This window comes from Anarhichas minor, unplaced genomic scaffold (assembly GCF_050575085.1).
Source record: "Anarhichas minor isolate MPS153535 unplaced genomic scaffold, ASM5057508v1 ptg000006l, whole genome shotgun sequence".
Taxonomy (NCBI): domain Eukaryota; kingdom Metazoa; phylum Chordata; class Actinopteri; order Perciformes; family Anarhichadidae; genus Anarhichas; species Anarhichas minor.
In genome coordinates, this window is record NW_027466452.1 from 5,793,888 (window position 1) to 5,812,551 (window position 18,664).

General features: G+C 44.7%; 1 protein-coding gene across 1 annotated transcript in view; it reads right to left on the reverse strand.

Annotated features, from left to right (window-relative positions):
- Nucleotides 1-2,252: 2,252 nt before the first annotated feature.
- Nucleotides 2,253-18,664, reverse strand: part of zswim5 (zinc finger, SWIM-type containing 5) — a 61,486-nt gene continuing 45,074 nt past the window's right edge. The window contains exons 4-16 of the mRNA XM_076080010.1: nt 18,093-18,241; nt 17,019-17,169; nt 15,676-15,852; nt 15,361-15,537; nt 14,574-14,720; nt 14,330-14,467; nt 11,569-11,720; nt 10,544-10,646; nt 10,316-10,451; nt 9,806-9,963; nt 9,514-9,677; nt 8,717-8,798; nt 2,253-7,373 (exon numbers count right to left, since the gene is read on the reverse strand). Of these exons, the coding sequence (XP_075936125.1) occupies nt 6,511-7,373; nt 8,717-8,798; nt 9,514-9,677; nt 9,806-9,963; nt 10,316-10,451; nt 10,544-10,646; nt 11,569-11,720; nt 14,330-14,467; nt 14,574-14,720; nt 15,361-15,537; nt 15,676-15,852; nt 17,019-17,169; nt 18,093-18,241 (2,597 nt within the window). The 3' untranslated portion in view covers nt 2,253-6,510. The remainder of the gene's footprint in view (nt 7,374-8,716; nt 8,799-9,513; nt 9,678-9,805; nt 9,964-10,315; nt 10,452-10,543; nt 10,647-11,568; nt 11,721-14,329; nt 14,468-14,573; nt 14,721-15,360; nt 15,538-15,675; nt 15,853-17,018; nt 17,170-18,092; nt 18,242-18,664) is intronic.

Here is an 18,664-nt window from a genome sequence, read left to right on the forward strand (position 1 = left end):
CCGACCCACCCACCCACACACACACACACACACACACACAAAGGCTTTTGTTGTGGCCCCCCTATTGCGTAAATAGCAGAGACAAATGAACAAAAATCACCGCTGATTGTCGACAGGTAAGACTGAAGAGGCTGAGGCTGTGTGTCAGTGGGCCATCTGGGAACAAAGTGACAGGCTGTGTGTGTGTGTGTGTGTGTGTGTGTGTGTGTGTGTGTGAGAGAGAGGTTGCAACAATGAATCTATGCTCTTTAGAAATGGAGATCAATTTCCACATGGTCGCTTTTAAAGGCTTTGGCAGGAGAGTAATATGTAAGTGTGTGTGTGTGCGTATACCTGCTTGAGTCAATTCATTGTGTGTACTCGTGTGTTGATGCCTGTGTGCGTGTGTGTGTGTGTGTGTACATCTGGGCTTTTATGTGCTTATTTTGTGCAGAGAGATTGAACAGGTGGATGTGTGTGTGTGTGTGTGTGTGTGTATGTGTGTGTGTGTGTGTGTGTGTGTGTTTGAAGGAGGTCCGGGCTCCATCTCTCAGCAAATCAGCAGGCCTGAAAATCCAATCTGCCTGGAGAGACAGCAGGCTGTACATCATCTGCCATGGATGGACACTATCAGCGCTTTATCAGTGACCGCCCCCCAAAACACACACACACACACACACACTATCTTTCACTGACCACATGCATGAATGAACACACACATCCACACACAGCCCGCTGTGACAGAGACTGATGGGCATTATTACCATCATGGAGGGAGGCGGAGGGAGGAAGTGAAGCTCTGGCTTTAGTCTGAGGGACCTTGAGGTGCGTCACACTAGCGCAGATGCAGACAGCTGTGACTGTCCCTGTTTGCAGATGACAGCCTCCTATCCCACCATGTTCAGCCCGTTGATTTGGACCCCGGTTGTGACCCGGATGCCCGCAAAAGGCAACGTCCTGCTACGAGATTTCTCGCTCATTGCATCACCTCCGAACGTTGCCAAACACCGTCATTGTAGTGCATAAATAGAAGAAGAATGAAATAGGCTTGAAGCGTAAAAATAGTCTTTGGGTCGTGTTAACACATATTATGTAAGTAAAACATAGCGTTACGTGGCCTATGTAGACAGATGGATTGATTAGGAGAGAGGGAGACAGTGCAAACTGAGGAGAAGAAGATGGAGCATATAGCAATCACTTCTCCATCTATCTGTCTGGATAATTCATATAAATCTGCTCATTTACCATCAGCTAATCAATCTAGATTTACACACACACACACACAGTGTCACGAGCACACTTAGCACTTCTTGATGGCCTGATTGTCTGCTCACACGGCTCTGCATGAATCTGTAATGAATGAGAATGAATGCGGCAAAGGAGGGATGGAAGAAAAATATTCTGATTGGAGACAAACGAGCGAAAGATTGATGGAAGTACAGCAGCCTCCGCATGCTTCATTCATCACGGATGCTGGAGGGGTTGGACGGGGGACAAATGCAGGATTGTGCCACACCAGCTGGGATACAGACTTTATTGCAAAATCTTTTTATCCACGTATTGTTTTGAGGGCAGAGTCACTGATGACAAAATCATCAAGTTCCCTCGAAGAGAGTTAAGGGACAAACTCATTAAAACTCATTGAGTTGTATGATGCTGAGAGAGAAATGATGGCCGAAAGTAATAAAAAAACAAGACACCAAAGTTGCAATATACTAGAACTATATTGTAATATGTACGTTTTAACGCTGTAGCTGCTGGTCAAGGTTGCCAACTGTTGTACTTCACATAGCGTTGGGTAGTCGGGTCACACTTTACAAGATGATCGTGTGTGTTGTATGTAAAACTGTCATTCAAAAAGGTTTTTAACTGTCGGATAACTGAAGGCTTTCACTCGTCATTCAAGTCTTAAATATGTGTAGATGAGGTAACGCTGTTTACATTGATGTCAGTTCTGTGACAGTTTTGGTTTGGGCTGTACGTGACACGTTTGAATTAGTTCAAACAGATAACGTGCTAGTATTATTTAGATTTTTACGTTTGTAGAAAGTGAAAGCACTTGCATATAGTAGAATAGAAAGTACAAAAATCCCCTCAAATGTTCAAAAAAACGATTCTTGTCTCGTGCATAAAATTTGAATTCTCAAGTAAAGCACCGCAAACTTAAAGTGAAACACAGTTGAGTAAATGTCCGTGGTAACATTCCATCACTGCTTGGAGGTCCCACACCTCACACAGTGAGTATTAAATATTAAAGAAAGAGGTCCTTGTAACGTGTTTCACACTTTATTCATAGAAAAGCACTGAGATTCCAACACAAATCAATATAAAATGGTAGTAGCGTTACATAAATAGTAATAAATTCTCGCTTTATAGACAGTAGCTCAAGAAGATGCACAAAAAATATTACAAAATAACCCCCAAAATAAACAAGTGTTGATGATAAGCTATCATACTTCTGTGGCAACAAATACTGGAAATACCTTTTTCATAATCAGTAGCACAAAGAGGCAACAAACACTTTCCCATTTTCCCTTAAGTTAGAAAGAATCCAAAAGCAAAACAAAGTGTGAAACAGTAGGTGAACTAGATCTCTACCAGCAAAGAGGACGCGCCGACGGAAGAATGAAGGGGGGGCCATGAGGACCGGCGGATACATTTAGCACAGGCTGAACAGAGAGGGAGGAACGCGTTTGATGTCCCGCTGTCAGTAAACGCATCACATGAAGGCAGCGGGCTGGATCTCTCTTTCATCCATGAGTCAGCAAAACAGCCTCATGGTGCTGATGCAGTAACCAAGAAATGGACTCAACCTTCCTGTTTAATCCTCATGTAGAAACCTTGCAATAGTTTTGTTGTGCTGCTGATGTCTCAGCTGCTTGTAAGACAGCTGGTTACTGACACGCCGGTGCATGGCTCCTCCCTGCGTGAGAGGGGGGGGGGGTAAGTGAAGATTTACAGATTTAAAGGAAGAAGTAATGAGATAGAAGAGGTGAACTCTGAAGGGAGAGAAAGCGATAAAAAAAGAAAGAAAGAAGTAACAACGAGGAATGAACACGAGGGCGTCCACAGGCCACGCCTCCTTTTGTTCACACAGTTGACGTTGGTGACTCGCTGACTTGTGTATTGTTCCGTCTCACTGCGGTGCTGCCGCCACACGACACCACTGAGAAGACACTGAAGGCTTTGAGTCCTGCTTAAATTAAAAATAAAGACAACAAAGAAGTAAAGCAAAAATAAACTTTGTACATTGATCGGTCACAAAGGCATTTTCCACCATATTCATTTTTTCCCCCGTCTCCTCATAAATGTTGCAGCGTATGCAGGCCGGCTACTGCGCATTGTCCAAATACAAGCATGCTGGGTCTTGTCTATGTCCGTCCACCCCCCCTCTCTCTGTAATAGTGGTTCAGTCCACCGAGTCTTTTAAGAGGTCACAAGACCACCGCAGTGGTTCTGCATAGTCAGGTTTAGTACGTATCTGTTTACAAGTGAATGCCTCCCTCGTTTTCATCAACTCAGAACATGCTTCCTTTTAGAAAACAGACTTTTTTTTTCTCTCTTTGCAAATCAATAAAAATACAAATAATAGTAGCTATTATAGCGAAAAACAAACTTAAAGAAATGCACACAGGAGCACCTGAGAAATGCCTTGAAGTCTTTGCTCTTACAAAAAAAAAAAAAACGCTGGCAAATTCACCGTCCCAAACAGTTCAAGTACACCTCCGCCAAAAGAACAACATAAAAATAAAGTAAAAACAAACACATAACATACTTATCATAAATAATTATAACTTTACAATTTTCTGAATTGACACTTTCATATTTACAATATCTTAAATGCTTAATGCTACTACTTTTTGTTTTGTTTCTTTAAGTGATGTCCCTGAGAACTGAGTTTAGCCTCTCTTCTCTTTCCTTTGCTCAGTTTTCCTTTTTTATTCGTTTCCTCCATTCTTCTATCTGCGTTCCTACCGACCGGACAGACCCAGAGTTGTGACTGACTACCCGGGGAGTGGGTGAAGGTAGCTCTCATGGAATGTAAAAGCAGACAATAAAAATGTTCCTCCGTTCAAAGAAAAAAAAAAAAAATTTTTTTGTGACTCTGTTGTGTTACTAAAACAATCACTAAAATAAATGCTGAAGCAAGCAGGAACGTACTGAAGAGGTATCTGTGTGAAGTGCTTGTACGATGGCGGATAAGTCCGACCGGTGCGCTCTTGCTGTACTGTGAACTGCCAACAATACTTTGCCACCGGGTAAGAAAGGGGAGCATGGACATCCCTGTGCCGAGGCATGTGGTTTCAAACATGTATGATTAAGTCATCAAGTCATACATAGAACATCTATCTGCGGTGTTTGCACTGTGTAGCTTTAACCCTTTGAGAAAGACAAGGCAGCTCGTCGCCACAGTCCACAATGATCACAGCCAGCAGCTCTCACAGGGAAGTGGCTTCAGTAACTGGAGACTCTTTTCCATCACGAGAGACCGAGGAACTGGAGGAATATGACTTAGTTAAGCATATTTATCTACGCTGCAGCCATAATGGGGAACGGTGTGATTACTGCAATTACCGTAGTTTATAATCTTTTAGATTTCTTTTTTTGTTGTTGTACTTTATCCAAACAATACCACACGGTAACTGTTTTTTTGGCCACTTGGGGGCAGTGGTTCAAGCGGAGAACACAAGAATGACATATCATCCTCTTACAAAGTTACTATGGCTAACGTGTTAGCATACAGCTTCTAATCTACACATAAGGCAGAGATGGAACATAAGTGTTTGGAGTCGTGTTTCTGGCCACTAAGCAAATGTTTTTAATATAGCAAATGTCTCTCTTTAGCTCCATTTTGGTCTTCACCAACTCTTTAGAAGCTAAATGCTACACTAGCTAGCTGCTAACTTTGCCCGTCTACTGTCTGGTGCGAGGCAGCCGGTGTTAGCATTCTTTGCTGACCACAGCTACACTGGAAACGAAGGTGACGAGCACAGCAAGACTTCACCAAACGGCAAGTTTAAAGGCCGGAAAAAATCTAAACTATTAGCTAAAGGACGTTAGCTTTGTAGTGCAGAGTTGGGTGTACTCATTATTTTAGTTTGTTACTAAAAACAACCATTTCACATTACACATCAGTTGATTTATTGTTCACGTAACAATATTAGTTAGTGCAGATGTATAAGTGGTATGAGCCTAGTTCTACTATAAATTCAAAAAAATATATATTTTGGAAGGCTTTTTGATTCTAGATATACAAGGCAGAGCTTCTTCCTTGTTATCAGGCCAATATTTGTTGTAATTGTTTAGCACTTATTACCTTATTCTGACTGTTACATTTAAATAGTGCTTATTTGATCAACCACAAGTGCTGCACATTTCACCGCGAGAACTCATGGCAATACACAATGGTAAAAAGTACTATCTGCCAGGGCTTTAGAGGTAGGATCCATCAAAAGAACCAACGATGGAACCAGATTTCTGCTCTTGAAAAGGCCTTACGCTCTGGGGTTCATGAAATAGTTCCGGCAAAAGTTCTTGAGATGGAAAAGGGACTTTAGCTACCGGCAGAGTTACCAGCCGACGGACGCTGGAATCAACCCAGGTCCCTCCATGTTTCAAAGCTTCCTAACGGAACACACAACAAGAAGGTGACATTAACGCCGCTGGGTGATAGAAATGAAGCACAGACTTGACTAATATTGCTTATTGACTAAATCCCGATGTAGCGAGTGAAAGGTGACGGGGCTTCTAGATTTGAAAACATGCACTCTGTGAAGCAACACTGTGCTTCCTCTGAAGATAGTCTTTAGGAAGCACTGACCAGCAGATGTCGAAGGGGAGGAGCTAAGCTAGAGTGGCTTTAGTCGGTACCGACGTCTTCTACACAGCACGTGTAGTTCTGTGTTCTGCCCGCTCTAGTCTAAGATGCCCTGAATGAAACATGAGGCCGATTCTTCTGACAGAGAAGTTAAAGCTGAGAAATAATACAGTGGAGGTATGGCGGTAACACTATGCACGCTTTCTGACCTCAGTAGAGCTTTTCTCTTTTGGAATGACAAGTTCCTTCCACTTTGAAAACCACTTCCTCCTCTTCTTCTCCTTAACCGCAGCTCAAAGCGTCTTCTGACTCAAAGTAAGTACCCCATCCAACCAAATCTTTTGGTTTATAAATCGTCATGTGCCACCAAAAAAGAACCAAAAAGTCCCTTTTGTTTTTTCCCCCCCGATCACAATCTTTTGACTTTTTCCTACTAGACTCAACATTAGTTTGTTTTTGTTGTTGTTTCTTTGACATTTCAAGCCGTTTCCCCCCTTTTGCAGTCTCAATGAAGCAGAGCAATGTACTGCCAACACTTCCTGGCTCACATTCAAGAAACAAAACAACAAAACAGGACAAAAACTTAAGACTTAGTCAACAAATGGCTCAACAGAAGAAGTAAAAATACAAGGAATCCAAAATAAAAACTTAAATAGAAACAAATAAGTCGATCTACTTCCCAAGAAGAGGGTCCCTGTGAGGGAGGGGCGAGGTCAGCCGAAGCGCTCCCTGACCAACATCATCAGTTTCTTCTTGCCCTTGTAGATCTGTTTCAGGTTGTCTATGAACTGGGCGAACTGAATGTGGCCGTCCTGTGCCAGCAGGAAAGTCTCCCGCGCTTTGCTCAGGAACTCTATGAACTCCCCGTAGTGCCGCGGACTGATGTGCGTCAGTCGAGAGTGCGTGGTGTTGATGTACGCCGAGATCGTGGCGTCCAGGAGCTGCCGCAGTGGCGCCTTGTCCGTCGACATCAGCTTGCCAGAGTTCCTTCTCCCGGGAATGCCGGCGAGACCCGGCGCCGTCATGGTGCACCGCCGCAGGATGTCGGACAGCACCGTGGCGCAGTGCACGCTCTTCACCACCAGGGGGATAATGGCCGCAAGCTCGTTCTTACCAAGGGAGTGGCTGAGCGCGCAGGCCCAGAGCACGTCGTTAATAGCAGAATGCGTGTCCTGGTTGTAGGCCAGGTTAAGGTGGGTCATGGCGAGGGAGGCCAACTTGAAGGACCGCAGAGGATATCCTCTGTGTTCCATGTACCTCGCGATGGTGAACAGCTGGGAGTAAGTCATACCCGTGGACGCCGCGTCGATCACGATCTGGTAGGCTGTCTCGAAGGCGATGTGGTCCTTCTCGCAGAGCGTCAGAGCTGACAGAGCGCAGTTCTGGGGGTCCTTCATGGCGCACTGCAGGGCCAGGGTCCTGGCACAGCTGGCCAGCTCCTCGCGCTGCGGGTAGTCGAGGCTGAGGCGCAGGATGGTGTTGTGGGACATGACGGTGGCCGCCACGATGCTGGTGGCCTCGGTCGGCGTGAAGAGGGTGTACCAGCTCTGTAAGATGCTCACCAATGCCCGCAGACCTGAGGAGGAGGAGGAGGAGAGGGGTCAGAATGCAAATCACATGATACTGGTGTGATTCTAGCTCTTTGATAGTTGTTTATCAAGTTTATTCCACAGTTAAAAGAAAGAGTCTGACAAGAGAGGAGAGGAAAAACAGAGAAGGTAGTGTGCTTTATTCTGAAACGGGAGCTCATTAGCATTCAGAATCATTCAGAGTGATCTCTGAAGCTCAATGCTGACGAACAGTATCAGTTCATTTCCCGGTGTTATTTTTGACTATTAGTTCCTGTTTTTTTCAGTTAAAGAACACTTTGAAACTAGGCGGCAACTTCCGTATGCTTTATGGCGGGCTTACTGTCATTGCCGCTACGTCACTCCTTTGAATTCCAAATATGGTAACTTCTGTTCATTGGTTTGTGAAAAAACAACATATCGACGCCCTTCATCCAAGATGGCGATGGCAAAATCACCAAACTCGAGGCTTCATAACGGCCGTCCACAAACCGATGGGTGACGTCACGATGACCACGTCCACTTCTTACATACAGTCCATACTTGAAATGAGGGGCGTGTGCGTCTCAACTTAAAGGGGAACACCACTAAATAACGTGTTATATCTCCATAGCCTCGGAAAGTTCTGGTGAACATGAGCCAGAAACTAGAGATGGAAGTCTCTAACTAACTTCTTTTTTAAACCCAGATGAGCTTTTATTCTATCATAGTGTTCTCGGCTGTGAAACAGAAAATGTACCCATAAACTCAAACCATCCCTCTGGGTGCTCTCAGTGTCATCCGTAACAACTTTCTCCATTCATCGTCTATGGAGCAGTTCCACACTTGATACTTGATGGCATTGCAAATTGCACTCTAGTTTTTAGCTTTGGGAGAGAGTTGTTCATGTTCACTAATATTTTTTTGATTGTCTTGGACAATAGGAATAACATGGATGAGTATTAAAAATGGGCGTAGTTGCCCTTATCATTTATCCATACCTTTAGTAGTCATTGTTATACTGTTGCTCGGTTGCTTTTGTACCAGGTGTAGTATCACGCACCCACCTCGGCATTGTTCTTGAAAGGCTCAACATAATATGACTGAAAGCTTTTGATTTGGACAGCCATAAACTGTAATGAATCAGAACTCTGCCACCAGGCGCCACCTATTGTATGATTTCACCACTGGAGCCTGTCAGACGGTGTCAGACGGTGCCAGTGTATCCAGCAGACTATAGACGGCAAACTTAAATTGAAGGAAAATCATTGATGACAATATTGTATAATTAGACCATGAATCCTGTTTTACTGGTGTGTGTGTGTGTGTGTGTGTGTGTGTGTGTGTGTGTGTGTGGAACGGCCTCACATACCGACTTCAGTGGCACAGGTTACCAGCCAGCGGACCATCTCTCTCCTTCTCCAGTTCAGTGTGGACAGAGTCATCCTCATCACCTGTGAAGCGCACACACACATGCAGAACATGAGGTTTTCTGATCCTGCTACTTTCTACAATGGCAATAAGAACACACATTAGATCAAGTTTTTCTTTTTTTCTAAAGAATATTGACATAACAACTGAAACATTTCCGTACCTTTACCAAACAAGCGAGCATAAAATGTGAGATTTTTTTTTATGATTGAACAGTTAAGCACAACACTGCATGTCTCCAGTGATGCCAGCCATATCCAAAAATGTGTTGGTAAATGACCTAGATGACTAATTGCGACGCTTCCATTCTGAGCACTTTATTAGCACTTTTGCTGACAGGAATTCCGCCGATGCTCTGACTACCAGCGGGGAAGAGGCGGGTGAAGCTGCAGCAGTGCCGCTGCCTTGATGATCTGAAAGAGCTTTTTCTTTTTCTTTTTTTCTGTGTTTACTGTGGAACCCAAAAGGCTTAATTACGCGGTTTCTTCTCAATCGAGAAACGGCGAGACGCTGTGTGATGTTTTCTCTGTTAATTTGTAGCGACGCTGTGGAGGCCTGCGCAAATTACAAGTTCAAGGAAACTGTTGCATGTTTTGACTGGCGACCAGTGCTCAGATTTGTGTTTTGTGGTTAAATGATTTATGAAAATTGCTGACTCGCCCTCATACCTCGCCTGCTCTCTCAAACACACACACACACACACACACACACACACACACACACACACACACACACTACCTGCAGGCCCAGCTCCAGTGCCACGTTGAGCAGAGTTATATCTGGCGGGTTGTCTGCGGGTGTGGCTATCTTAAAGGCGTCCTGGGCCAGTTTGAAGATTAAGGAAGAGGAGTGGATGTTTTTCTGGATGGCCTCCAGCACCGTCCGCAACCTCAACATGTCACCTGCAGGCAAACAGAATATATATATATATATATATATATCATAACAAGCATCCACTGTTAAGAAACATCCAAAAGGGGACATTTCAGTGATCAGCCGTGGGTACGCGGATGTGTTAGCGGCGCGATACCTTTAGCAGCAGTGAGCATGGTGGAGGCCAGCTCGCACTGCTGGGACTCCAGGTGTCCCAGCGTGAACCAGCGTGGGTATCTGCTCGGAACGATGGAGATGCCGTGATGAGGGTGACCCATGTCCCCGGAGCCTGCTGAGGACTCCAGCACCGGCAGCCTGACGGAAACACACAACAACGTCGCATTGTTCACCACGCCTTTAGTTTTCAGCAAAGTCTGGCGCCAGTTCCAACTAAACCAGGGAGAATTCCATCATTGAAATTTGCATCAGAAAAAAATGAAATGCTCATATTTACTCTAAAAACCAGCTGGTTTATAGATGCTACAGGGAATTTATTCTAACTTAAAGGTGGTATTGCAAAAGATCCTACTACTTTTACTAGTAATTAATGCATATAAGTGTAAATACTTAAAATAAATCAGTCTAATGCACATGCTAGAGGCTCCAAAATCTAAATCTAAATATAAAGCTAAATATACTTTATACTTTGCATTGTTTGCAAACTGACCTCATGGCGCGAAGAGCCACCTTGTACGCCAGGTCGGCGTCGTGCGGCAGCAGGGCAGAGAACAGGTACTTGGCGAAGGTGTGCATGGGAACACTCTCCCTGTGGATGACCTCACCGAGGCCGCTGAACGGACCGGCTGGACCAAAGAGAGAGAGACAACGAGACGGGTTATTTTTCCTCCTCAACAATGTGAAAGAGCGTCGCGTGCGAAATGCGTCGTCTCTGTACCTTCCAGCAGCTGTATGGCCTGTTTCCGAAGAGTCTGGACCAGAAGGTCATCCAGCTCCAGTTCCTGAAGTTTTACGACAATCTGCTCCTCGTTTCGACACACCTACAACGCAATTCACATAGTTTTATTCACTGTGATCGTAAAGAATCCACACAACTTGAGGAATAATTGGATAATTTCATATCAATGGTGTCAGTGAGATTTTGTTATTTTTAGTTCAAAGATACACAGATCCAGAACCATGATTTATAACCGTTTAGTGAGAGAAAATAACAGCACGTTGGTTTAAAGGTTTAAATACTTTCTTAAGAGGGGGTTTTGAGTTGGAGCTGCTCTCGCATCTCTGTGCGTCTGCTGTTACAGTACACACGACAGAGATTTATTCTATTCCACCATGACGAGGTCCTTTGGGTTCGAAATGCAATTCTTGACATTTAAATTCTTTTGAAATTCTATGTGTATGCTCTTATATTGCCTCTCTTTCTCTTCATGCCTTTGGATTGTCTTGCTGTTGAAAGTGATTTGTGATTTTGGGCGATACAAAATAAATTGAATTGAATTGAAAGATGTTTTGCAAATAAACATTACCCCGGCCTAAAACATTCATATTGCTGCTGAATCCCAAGACATTAAGAAAGGTCCGTGGCACATTTTAAAGCAGATTACAATGCACATAAATAAATGTTCCCTGGATTAATTTTGATTCAAAGTCAACTTACGTGCGGTGGCTCGTTTCTCATTAAACACAATGCTGTGACCTTTCCTCTCTTTTTTTGCGTGGCAATTGCTTTGCAGAGACATTTAATTACAGTGATTCTCTACTACGGAGACATCGTCTACACCGGGCAAATTCACATCGCTTCTTTTAATGTGCAGCAAACAACAAGTGCAGTTAAGTTACCCAATGCAAGCAGCCTAGCATTACAGTTTTCTCTTTGAGGGGGTAAAATCTGGATTTATATTTAAATGGATTATTACTACGCATGCGTCACACAACGGTGTGTTTTTTGCAGCACTACCGTACCTTATCCTGAGCGTAAAGGCCCTCGGGCATTATCCTCTGCTGGCCCATACCCATCAGAGCCACCTCTAAGGCCAGAGTCAGGTAGGACTCCCCTCCGTCAGGACTGCCCCACACGGGTACGTGGTGGTAGACCGGAGGCCTGGGGTCGCCTTCTGAGAGGAAAGAAATAGAACAATTTAGTGGCTCGAGCTGAGATGCGTTCAAATCTCAATGAGAACAAAAGTCTGGCTTTGATGAACCAAAATGCTATTTGTTTTTTGTCGGTCATTAGTTATCAGTCATTGTGTGTCAAGCTGATTCTGCTGTACTGTCAATTTCAATCAATGAGAGGAACGGGCCTGTTAGGCCTGTTTGGCCTAACTCGACGTGGGAGAAAATTCACCCAAAACATTTTTTTTACCACCCGATCTGCAGTTCACTGAAGCTAATATGTAGTTTACGTCCCGGTGGTCAAACCTACAGGACATCGACTACCAGGACGTGTCCTTCCACCACGACTCAGCAAGATAACACGAACACAGCCTCGTATTAGCATTCTTTGCATTTTAGCAATACAAAAGGACGGCGAGTTTTTTTCCCGCCTCTATTGCTTCCAGTGCAGTTGAATCCGGGACGGATTGCTGCGTGGCCAGACAAACGGTCACAAAGTACATATAGGCCTGCGCGTGTTGCGTTAAGCGAGACCTCGTGAATACTGCAGCATGTCTGAAAAAAGCTGAAAACTTGTGCGACATTAAATAAATACAGCATCCATGATGGACTGGGATCACTGATCTGAAATGGCCGCTAACCCTACAACCGATGCTCGAGAGCCATGAGTGAGAACAGATGCTACGAGAGTCTCAGCTGTTGATTGGTGCCCGTTTGTTCTCTCTCCCCCCAGCCCATCATTCTGCTTAAATCCCCTCCGAGCAATAGATCCCCTCAATCCTGTTTATTCTACGGATGTGTGTGTGTGTGTGTGTGTGTGTGTGTGTGAGAGAGAGAGTGTAGACATCTAGGGAAAAGGGGAGACTGATTTCTACAGGCTTAACCCCAGCGTTAACTCATTTGTGTCTGTTTGTTTTTCGGCCATGGGCTGTGGACTCATTGGTTGCTTTGAAAAGATCAGAGGGGATAACTGCATTTTCATTGGTCAACACAAGGTCTGCCACCCTCCCCCCAGGCAACCCCCCCCCTTTCATGTCTATTAACAGATGTTTCCAGCTGTCTTCCAGAGGGAGATATAGCATGATGACCAGGCTCCACACACACACACACACACACACACACACACACACACACACACACACACACACACACACACACACACACACACACACACACACACACACACACACACACACACACACACACACACACACACAAAACAACATAAGACAATCATTCCTTCTATCACCAACACACACACACACACACACACACACACACACACAGTGGTCAGCATTGTTTGGATTGACAATAGTTCCCTGTAGCCTGGTAACAATGGGAAAAGCCAACCCCTATTCTGCTCTGTTGCAATGGCCACTGGTGAAAAAAAAAAAAGGCCCTGGGCAGGGTGTGAAATGCAAAATGGTGATGGATTCTATACATACCCCACACGCACACACACAACAGGAGTGTGGTCTAAATGAGCGGGGTGTTCCAGCACGGTCCAGATGCTGGGCTAGTTTATGGTTACGTCTGCAGCACAATAGCGCCGCTACCTCTAGATATAGGAACGTGGAGTCCGTTGTCTAACGGGTCACTGCACTGCATCAGCGGGTGAAGTGCGCGAGGAATTCTACCTTGCGTTTGCCCTCGCATTGTGTGAGAGGAGGTTTGTGGTTGAGTCCGTGTTTCGCGAGAATACCTGGGAAACAACGTGTGGCGACAACTAATAATTTAAAGTTTAAAGGAATAAGTCATTTGACATGGCAGAGTGATATTTTTCTGAGAACATTCAAAAAAAACAATCTTGCCGCCTCTTCCTCTCATTTGCTGCCCCTATGAATTGTTAGGTTGCTGCAGCTCTGAGCAGCACTCATTACTAATGACTGCTCATAACGGGAGGTGAAGCTTGTTCTCAGCTTTGCTCACCATGTCGCGGTAAAGAGCAGTGTCAAAATGTAATTTCAATGTAAAATACATGAATTGAAAGTTAAACTATACATTTGAGTGACTCAGCTCTTGAGCCTGTACTGAGGAAAGTGAATCCAACGACACTGAATACTTTCCATGTCTGAACCTCGACTCATGACGAGCCCTCTCATGAACTTCTATAAAGACTTTTGTTTGTTGGTCTGCAAGCAAAAGACACTGTGGGGCTAAATGATGCAACGAAACAGGAGTAGTCGCGGGAATCGTGTTGAAGTTTGGAAAGGCATCAAGCATGTCGGCCTTTTTGCCTTATAAAGGGATAGGTAGGATTTTGTTGTAGCGCTGAAATGAACGCTATATTCACAATATTTTCACTGCTTTACGTTGCCTAAAGAAAGGGGGGCAACATAGTTTAATAGGGCACGGTGGAGATGCAGCACTTTATGTCGACAATGTTCAATGTTCATTTTAGTATTACATTTTTGAGTATTTTATTGCTAAAACAAATAAAATGATGGCCGTACTCCTGTCTGCTTCTCCACACTGGGAGCGTGCCGACCGCCATCTACTGTAGCTCATCCACTGACTACGGATAAGTATCTCATACAACACTACTTAAAGAAAAATGATAATGATAATTCCCAGAGAGAGTAAAAGGAGAAACAGCAGCATATCTTCATACCTCCTGTGTCCATCGTGTTGTCGTCGTCCAGGCGGCAGGTTTCGGTGAGCGTGGTGAACAGACAGCCGATCGGGTCTAAGGGATGACCTACCCAGCCTTCCAGGTTGGTGGTGGAAGTCACGCCCCTCTGGAGAAGCTCTGAGAGACGACGAGAGCGAGAGCAAGAGAGAAATATTACAATTACATTTCAACACTTTAACACAAAACAATTACAACACTATATGTGTGTGTGTGTGTGTGTTACCTTTCTTTTGGTGTTTGTAGATGTCCATCTGTCTCTGCTGCTGGAGGCGGAGCGTGTTGATGATGGCCACGGCCAATCGCAGTGCTTCCCTGGAGTAGCCGTGGGAACGCAGCGCGTCGACGCGAGCGCATGCCGTCGGGACGTGGTCTGTGTGTGAGAGACAAGGTGGAGTCAGGACAGCTACACACTCTGAATGAGATGGACGTGCGTGTACACACACACATGCCGTACAGTCACAGGCCTGGCACATTTCATTCCGAACACACACAAAGTGTCATCAGTAAACACACACACACACACACACACACACACAGAGAGACACACACAGTGCAGTCTCAGCAGAACGCCAGTGTGCGTCTGATAGCTGGCTTAAGTTGCAAAATCTGACAGATCTTAGCTGGAAGCTGCTTACTGCGGATACTGGCCTCAATATCAGCAGAATTACTGTGTGTGTGTGTGTGTGTGTGTGTGTGTGTGTGCGTGCGTGCGTGCGTGTTGGTTCGGCTTTCAGTGGCATTAGAGATTGTGTGTGTGTATGGAAGTGCCACAGAAACACTGACGCTCTTCCTGAAAATGCCGTTTTTCTCGACTGTTGTAATGCAGAAAGTAGTTGAGTGTTGCTCAGAGCATAAACAAACGTATTATTTGACTAAACGCAACAGGTTAATACAATTCCTGGAAATGAGTAATGAATTACTGCTGATACCTTCAGTTACATTGAGGTGTCCTCGCTCATGTCGAGTCCAAATAAGGACGCGGACTTGCTGAGGAGTGAAATGTGTCTCACCTAGCCAGAGCGGCAGGCCCTGTGGGTTGAACAGCAGGCTCTCCCCCTCTCTCTGGTAGGACGGAGACATGTAGTGGTCACTGCTGATGATCCTCTGGAGGTGGCTGTCCTGCCAGTGGAGGTCGCAGGCCTCGACGGCCCGGCTGAACACCGACCTCCTCGGCCTGGACAGAGAGTCTGAGAAAAAAACCACACATACTCGGTCACGGATGGCGTCATTGCTGTCGCATCTCATTTGTCCGAGAGTCCCGGCGTTCGAGTTCAGCTCAATCCCGGTGTGTTTGTGTTGTGCGTGCTTGTGTTGTTCGTGCTGACCCTGTGCCAGGTTGCTCTGCGGAAGAGCGTTGGTGATGTTTGGAAGCTCGCTGCCGTAGTTGCCGTCCTCCAGCGGGCAGACGTCCAGGTCGCCCCACTTCTTCAGCTGCTTCAGCCAGCCGCTCTTCTCCTCGCTCTTACAGTGGGGGTTCAGCACCACGCACACCCACAATGCACCTGGGAAAAGGAGGGAGGTCAGAGGTTGGGATGCAAAGGAAGCAGTTGAATTCTTTGCTTTTCTTTTCCTCTAAGTTCGGAAACTCCGAACAATTAGGAATAATCTTTTAAGAAAATAAAGCCCGTTTAGCCTTTCTGAACTCCCTCGCTCCAACAGGAGCAACCTGACAATGATGTCGCTCCTGACCAACTGATTTCAGTCCTAAAACAAACAAAGTTTTATTTCCTCCAAGACAGTTTTAGACAGAATCTCTACATGTACTAATAACAAATTCATACATATACAGTTGTGTACATGAATACATTGATTGAGATTACAATAAATAATAATCTGTACAATAAACATACTGGAACACAAATGTTGGGAATTGGCAGCTTTAAACACAAAACAACAAAAAACAACAAACTACAGCTGGAGTGATTAGTCGATTAATTGATTTGTTATGTTACTTTGATGACTTGATTTCGATCATATAATCGGTTAGTCATATTTCTAAAATATTCTCTTGTTCATGCTTGTCAAATGTGAGGATTTAAGGATTTCCTATGTTATATATGACATTAAATGGAATATCTTTGGGTTTTTATACTGCTGATTGAACAAAATAAGCAATTTGAAGATGCACCGTGGGCTCTGGGAACGTTTGATTATATTCAAAAATATCACCGACTAGATAATTGATCTATTACTGAAGAAAGCTCACCAAGGCTGAATCAGAAACCCCACCGAAGGACAATACAGCGGGGGGGGGGGGGGGGGGGGGGGAACGGACTATTTGTGGATAAGATATGCATTTAGTCGTGTTTTTATGACTGAAAAACTAAACTCTGCACTAAACTCTCTCCGCTCTCCATACACAGACCTCAACAGTGGGTCAACTATCTACGTCTCTGTGGAAAATGATCCGGCAGCAAACCCCGACCGTCTGGCTGCCACCCCTGTCTGTGTCTGTGTCATGATCTCCCTCGCTCACCCAGGAAGTGCTCCCATTGACCTCCTAAATGCTGAGATTGATTGCAGAGAAGCTGAGCAGCTGTATTGATCGGCAGCCTTTATCATTCACTCTGTGTAGGGAGCGAGAGGGGAGGAGAGGCCCGAGCAGGAGGAGGAAGAAGAAGAACACACACACACACACACGCACACAGGGTCTTGTGAGCGTTCTTACCTAGCTCATCCCAGAGCTGCCGACACTTATCCGTCATGCCGGTGCCTTGTTGTCTCCATAGCGACAGCCGGGGGTCTGCCATAAACTGTTCCGTTATGAGCGTCAGCATTCGGGCGCCGTTGGAGTCCCGCATTCGTAGCATCTCCCTGACCTGCAAAGACCCGGATAGTGCAGGCTTAGTCACTGCATGTAATTCACGAGACTCCTTCCACCAGGTTAAAGGTAAACACACACACACACAGACGCTAACGGGCAGAGCAGGAGTATCAAAAACAAGGCCTGCCATTTTGGTTTTGTAAGCTTTAAAAGGGAGGTTTTTTTTGTTATCTTTGGACAAAGCCAGACTAGCTGTTTTCACATGTTGCTAAGCTAAGCTAAGCACCCGCCCTGGCTCTAGCTTCATATTGAACAGACAGAGGTGACAGCGTATTCCTGAAATGTCAAACTGTTCCTTTAAGACTTCTAGATGGTAGAAGCGTGCTTCTGTATATATGACACATGTGAAAATCTTATTTAAAATCAGAGTGAATTGATAAGACAAAAGCATGATTTCTGGCAAAACGAATATCATAGAATATACATGAGGTCTGTGTTAGATGGGCTGATGTGAAAAGTGCATTTATGAATCCTCTACATTGACTTTGAGGATTTGCAAAGCTATATTCAACCGTATTCAACACCGGTTAATGCCTCGAGTTTGAATAATACAGTCAAAGAAGTCTTAAGATGCTCATGTGACCTGCAGGTGCCCCGATTCTTTGTGCCATTCTCTCAATGTGGAAATCATACTTTCATAGAGATAAGTGGTTCGGGTTCAATATGGAGGGAAATAGGAAAGAAGAAATTCAGACTAAATGATATATAGATATACGAGTTTCTTTTTATTCATTTGAACAGAAAGTGTTACAAACTGAAAGTGTGGGGTTTGACTTCATCAAGCTGCTAAGGGTGACACCAGACACTTAGAGATGCATTATGGGAGCTGTAGGATTGAACTTGATCCATATTAGGGACTATAAATCAGGATAATCCCAGGCACACAAAGCAGCAGACACAGGAAGTGGTGATGTATACCTTAGCGAACATGGAGTTGAGCTGCTTCCCAGAGCCGTAGTATCCTCCCTGTGAGAGAAACTGTTTGACCTGCTCCCTGACTTGATCCTCGTCCAGATGCCAGCAGTTGTCATCGTCAATGCTGGCGCCTGCAGTCGGGTCCGGAGCACCTGGGAATACACACACACACACACACACACACACACGCACGCATTAAACTCGGACAAAAAGTATACACAGATGGTGACCGTGGGAATAGAGTTTACCTTCAGACAGCCTCACTCGCAAAAAGACATGGTTCCCTTACCTCTATCCTAACATGTCGCTCAAGATGAAGCTTCATTCATAACGTTGACATTTAAATTCTGAATCAACATTCAACTGCTCCGCAAATATGACAACAGCTTCATTTCAAAATTTCTAAATTAGAAAACCTCAATAAAAGCTTCAAATGTGAAAACACAACATGTGTTACAGCTCTAATGGATAGCTAGCAATCCAATCGTACAAACTTTCTGGATGAATCCAAATCTCTGGTGACTTATTACACCGATACTGCTCTCACAGGTATTTGTTTGACATTTAACTTACAG